General features: G+C 36.7%; 1 protein-coding gene across 3 annotated transcripts in view; it reads left to right on the top strand.

Moving 5' to 3' along the window:
* Positions 1 to 5036, top strand: part of LOC107084232 (sodium/potassium-transporting ATPase subunit alpha-1) — a 49259-nt gene that overhangs the window by 14452 nt on the left and 29771 nt on the right. Inside the window, exon 1 of one of the 3 annotated variants that reach the window (XM_015373964.1) lies at positions 1971 to 2200. The exons of the other annotated variants lie outside the window; for them this stretch is intronic. Coding sequence (XP_015229450.1) covers positions 2189 to 2200 — 12 coding nt within the window. The 5' untranslated portion in view covers positions 1971 to 2188. Of the gene's footprint in view, positions 1 to 1970; positions 2201 to 5036 lie in introns of those variants that run through there. 3 annotated transcript variants of the gene reach the window in all.

Genomic DNA, 5036 nt, shown 5'->3' with positions numbered 1-5036 from the left:
TTGTCTAAGGCAGTACGCAGAGAACTAGAAACCCCATCAACAAAATCATCAACCTGTGATGGGGAATAAGCTATGCTTTTGCACTGCTCAGCGACACAGAGGAGAGAAAGTGAAGCAGATTCTTTAAAATGTATAACTGCACTATCAGATAATGATCTACTAAAATGTAAACTTCTTTTGGGGAGGAGAACTCTGTTAGAGTAATCCTGAAGGTTATTAGAAAGTGGTCAGAGAGGACAGGGTTGTGAGAAAATACTGTTATTTCTTCACATTCTTTGTCAGCACAAGTTCCAAAGTATGAAGATGAGAATGTGTGGGGCTATTCATATTTTGAACAAAGCCAATAGTGTCTAAGATAGCATTAAAGGCTGCTCTTATGTTCATATGTGCTTGAGAATGGCTTTGTTACCATTCAAACCCAGGTTTAAACCTTTGCAGGTCAGCCTAAAGCCCACTGCTCTCATTAAGCCAAGGAAAAGAAAAAAACAAACAAACAAAAAAAAAAAAAACGGTCACTTCAGGTGTTTTTTAAAATATGTGAATCAGGAAATTGTCTATATACCAAACTGAATGATTATTGCTCTCAACTTCAAAAAAGCACTTTCTTTTTTTTTTTTAAATCTATGTATAACATGGATGCATAAAAACCTCATTTTATTTCAGTGTTTCAGTGGTAAACTCTGTTTAAAATAACAGATTATAATTAAAAATGTCTCCGGACCTTTACTGGTTATTGATTTTCTTTTTTCGGACCCTGCAGATTTTTAATTGGTTATCCCTATTCTAAGGATTTTAACAAGGCTTGCATTAGGGCTCATTGAACAGCAAATATGCCATTTTGAGCCCAACCAATGTTACACACCCTATTCAGGGACCTTAAGGACCAGCACCAAATACCCTTTTGAATCATTCTATGACCCCTCTAGGTTACTCTAAAAAAATAAAGCAAAGTTACATGACTTTACATTAAACACAGAAAAAAAATCAGCTTTCAATAAATTGAAATTAACAAAGTAATTATAAAAATGATTAAAAAAAATGAAAACTGTTACAGTGATTTTGACATACATATGGATATATATTAATAAACGAAACAAGTAAACAAGACTTCTGCAACTTCTGCGCCTGTTGGCAAGTGTTTTCTTTCTTCATCAAGGTATTTTCAGTTGTCTGGAACAGTTTGTTTTTTTAAATTATATATTTAAACAAAAAATCAAAATTTTATTTTACTAAATTATTTTCTTTAGCATTACTGGAGGGGAATGGTAATGGGAGGGAATGTAAACGTTCAAGCAAAACTGTATGTCAAAGAGTCATTTCTAGACTGTATTTTTATGTTTTCTATTTATAAAAGGCGTTCTTTGCTTGAACAATAATGGAACTAAATTCACTCCATATATACCAAACTTGCTTTAGTAGTTTACTCAGATGCACGGCTAATCAGGTTTAAAAAGTGTTTTTTCAAGTGTTTCTTCTAAAAAAAATGAACCCAGTAATAATACAGATTTTATTTAACTAATATGAACATCACAATGGAGAAACCGGATGCAGTGCTTAAGTGTGTTAGCACGTATGCTAATACTGAAAATTAGTCTTATTTGTCATTTTGTTAACACAAGTGTAAAACAAAAATAAATTTAGAACAGCTCTCTGGACAATTTCATTTTTTCAAGTGCAGCCTTGAAAAATAGTAAAAAACTCTAAAATTTTTTTTTTTTTTTTTAAGTATGAGAAATATTGAAAGTAAATTCCCTTCACTTGGGTGATTTTTTTGCACTAAAACCTGTAGTAGTATAATGTGTCACGTGTGCCATGCGTTGAACGCTTAAAAAAGATAAAAAAATAAAAAAAAAAGAAAAAATGGCGCAAGCCCGGCCTCTCTCCGTGGGGGTTACCATGGCAAATGCTGTCGACGTCATAATGGAAGGAACGCCGACTATAAGAGGTTCTGCTGCGGCGGTTCGCGAGCCTGTATGTGTGCTGAGAAGGAGAGACACGTGCTGAAGATTAAAATAAAACAAAAAAATAAGAAAAATACCGAATAAAAAAAAAAACGAGCCCCACGCAGGAGTAACATAAAATTTTATTTTCATAGATTTTTTTTTTATTATTGTATATATATATATATTTTTAAGGCGGAGTATTATTTAATTCTACTTGAAAAGAGGAAGAATAAATCTTCGCAGCCATGGGAAGAGGGGTGAGTATTATTTCCTTTTCAAATGGCGTGACCCAAGAAAAAAAAAAACGTTGGTTTTTAAACTTAAAAAAAAGAGAGAGAAAAACGATTCAAACAAGTGTGTAATTCGCTGAAGGTGGAGAGCAACGTGTTGGAAGATAAGCCGCTATTTTTGTCTCCAGATGCTTCCGTGTTTTCAGCCTCGGTGAACAGAGGAGATGCCTGCAGTAATGTGGAAGTTTTCTCCTTCAGATGAAGCAGAGATGCTCGGTGTCCGCTTACATAACGGCTGCCTGGGGCTGTCAAACTTAGCTGGACTCTTATTTTTTAAGTCTGACTAGAAGCTTTTCAAATAAAGGGGAGGAAAAACGGTGGAGGGAGGGAACTATTAGTGCTGCGGTGTTTTAAAAGTGTTGAAACTAAAAAAAAAAATGATTAAAGAAATCTATTGAAGCATATTTTTAAGTATTACTTTAGGAGGAATCGCTTTATTTTGAAATCAACTTCAGCTGGAGGCAGGATTTCTAAGAACATCACTGATTGGCTGCTTTAAAAAAACAAAACTAATGTTTAAATAAACAAAAATGACAGTTAAAGAGATGTAATGTTCTTTCTTTGAATGATTTATGTGGTTTTTCCCTGACTTGTAGTTTCCTTCACTTTTCTAGATTAGTTTACTTTGAATCCCATGCATAACATTTTTTTTTTTTTTTTTGGTAAATTTTCCATAAAGTTGAATTTTCCAGAGAGGGGGAATGAAGCTGCTGGCCTGCAGCCCCGCCCCACAGCTCTGCAGAACAGAAATCTTTGTTAGAAATTCAGCCCTGGTGGAAAGGATGGGGTTCGGGTTCAGGAAAGGGCTTCATCTTGACTTTCTTGGCCGCTGCTGCTTTTTTTTTCTTCCTCTCCCCTCTTCTCTGCTCCCATATGTGATAAAAGCCCTGCCTGCCCTGCCCCCATCCAACACCCACCCCCCTCTCTCCCCCTGCGCCTCCTTCTCTGCTCCCCCTCCTTTACATCTTCTGCTTCAACATGGATGAGGTGATGGTCCAGTTTAAGGAAAACTGATGAGACCTGCTGAGTTTATTGGGTGTAAAGGTATGAAAACGAGAAGCTCGGGGTGAAGATCATCTCCCCTTCCCTCTATCTAACCCCCACCACCTCAAAATCTAGACCTCCATCTTATTATGAATTTAAAAAGGGGTTGTTTTACCTCATCTCTTTCTCAGCGCAAGTCGATTTATAAACAAAACAAAAAGGAAACGCTAAAGGAAGCTGGAAGTGTGGGTAAAAATGGGAGATGTGAAGCATTGGAGTGAGGGGGGGGAGTTGAGGTACCAGTTGCCGCATTGCCAATGTTGAGAAACTTGAAAAGGGGAGCAAGACGCACCTTCTCTGCGCGTTGCGGATCAAAAGGCGTTGATTAAAGTTGGCTGTTTGGAGCAGAAGGAGCTGGACGTTCCTGTTAATCATTACTGTTTTTCTTCTGAGAAGGACATGGAGCTGAACGCTGATAAGATCGGGAACGCAGAGAAGAAATAAAGGGGCAGGGTGACACAAAAAACAGCCCTGAGGATGAGGGAACTGATGAGGCGTTTCCTGCAGAATAACTTGGGGAAAGAAACGATCGATCGTCCAAAAACACCCCAAAAAAACTACGATTTTAGATCGATGATCGATTTTTCGGATGTAGGGGTGTGCGATTATGTTTAAAAATGGGCTTCATCTTTACAACAGTTACATAAAAACTCTGATTTATATCACAAAACATCCCATATAACCACGTTTATTCATGTTCTTCAAATGGTCCAACATTGAAAAGAAATAAACTGAAATAAGAAAAATATTAACTTACCAATAAATTTATTTATTTATTTTTTTTACTTATTGCAGTTTATTGTTTAGACAATTAATCAAACTGATTTTGATCATTAATTTATCGGGATAACTGTTACAGGTCTGATAAATGCCCACCCCCTCGTTAAACGTGAAATCAATCTTATTTCCCTTCGTGAAGTTCTGAAAATCGGCCAATCCTCTGAACCAGAGCTGAACTGATGCAGGTTTATATTTAAGCCGATACCAATTATATTGACATCAAACCAGTATTTGCTGCCAATATTTTGGGCTGATCCTTGCTGCTGATTCCTTCCTACATTTGAATGATAAAAATTTGAATAGATAAACTTGTTTTTTATTATGAAAATTTATGTTCTGAAGAGGTTAAAGGTTATTGCTTGGCTGTTCTAAACCAGTTAGCAGAACTTGTGGAGCTAATGGAAACAGTTCGCAGAGCTTTTTGTTGGTGTTCGCCTGTTTAGTACTTTTGAAAAAAAGCAACTAAATAAAGGCTACGTTCACACTGCAGCCTGAAGTGACCCAAATCCGATTTTTTTTTTTTGGCCCATATGCCACCTGGATCTGATCTTTTCATGACAGTCTGAACAACACAGATCTGATTTTTTCCAATCCGACCCAGGCCACTTGGCTATGTGGTCCTGAATCCGATACGAATCTGATCTTTTCAAATGCGACCTGTGTCTGAACGGCCAGGTCGGATTCATCCAACCTGAACGTCATTAATACCCTACAAAGTTCACTATTCTGCGTCTTGCTATGCAGAAGCAGCAAGAAAAAAAACTACCATGGCGGAAAATGATGCAGAGAGCAGTATTTATGTTTAACCTTCTTCACTGAAAAAAAAATAGAGGTTGACAGAACTTAAATTTTCTAGGCAACGTGATGCATTTGGTTTTTTGAGTTTTCCTTACTTAAATTCACTGTGGTTGAGTTTACAAAGATTTTTGAGTTCTGCCAACTTAGGTTTTTGGAGTGTTACATAGAAATTTTGAGTTCT

The sequence above is a fragment of the Cyprinodon variegatus genome, unplaced genomic scaffold, assembly GCF_000732505.1.
Source record: "Cyprinodon variegatus isolate N-32 unplaced genomic scaffold, C_variegatus-1.0 Scaffold95, whole genome shotgun sequence".
Classification (NCBI taxonomy): domain Eukaryota; kingdom Metazoa; phylum Chordata; class Actinopteri; order Cyprinodontiformes; family Cyprinodontidae; genus Cyprinodon; species Cyprinodon variegatus.
The sequence above is the reverse complement of the archived record's forward strand: the minus strand, read 5'-3'. Positions and strand labels throughout refer to the sequence as shown.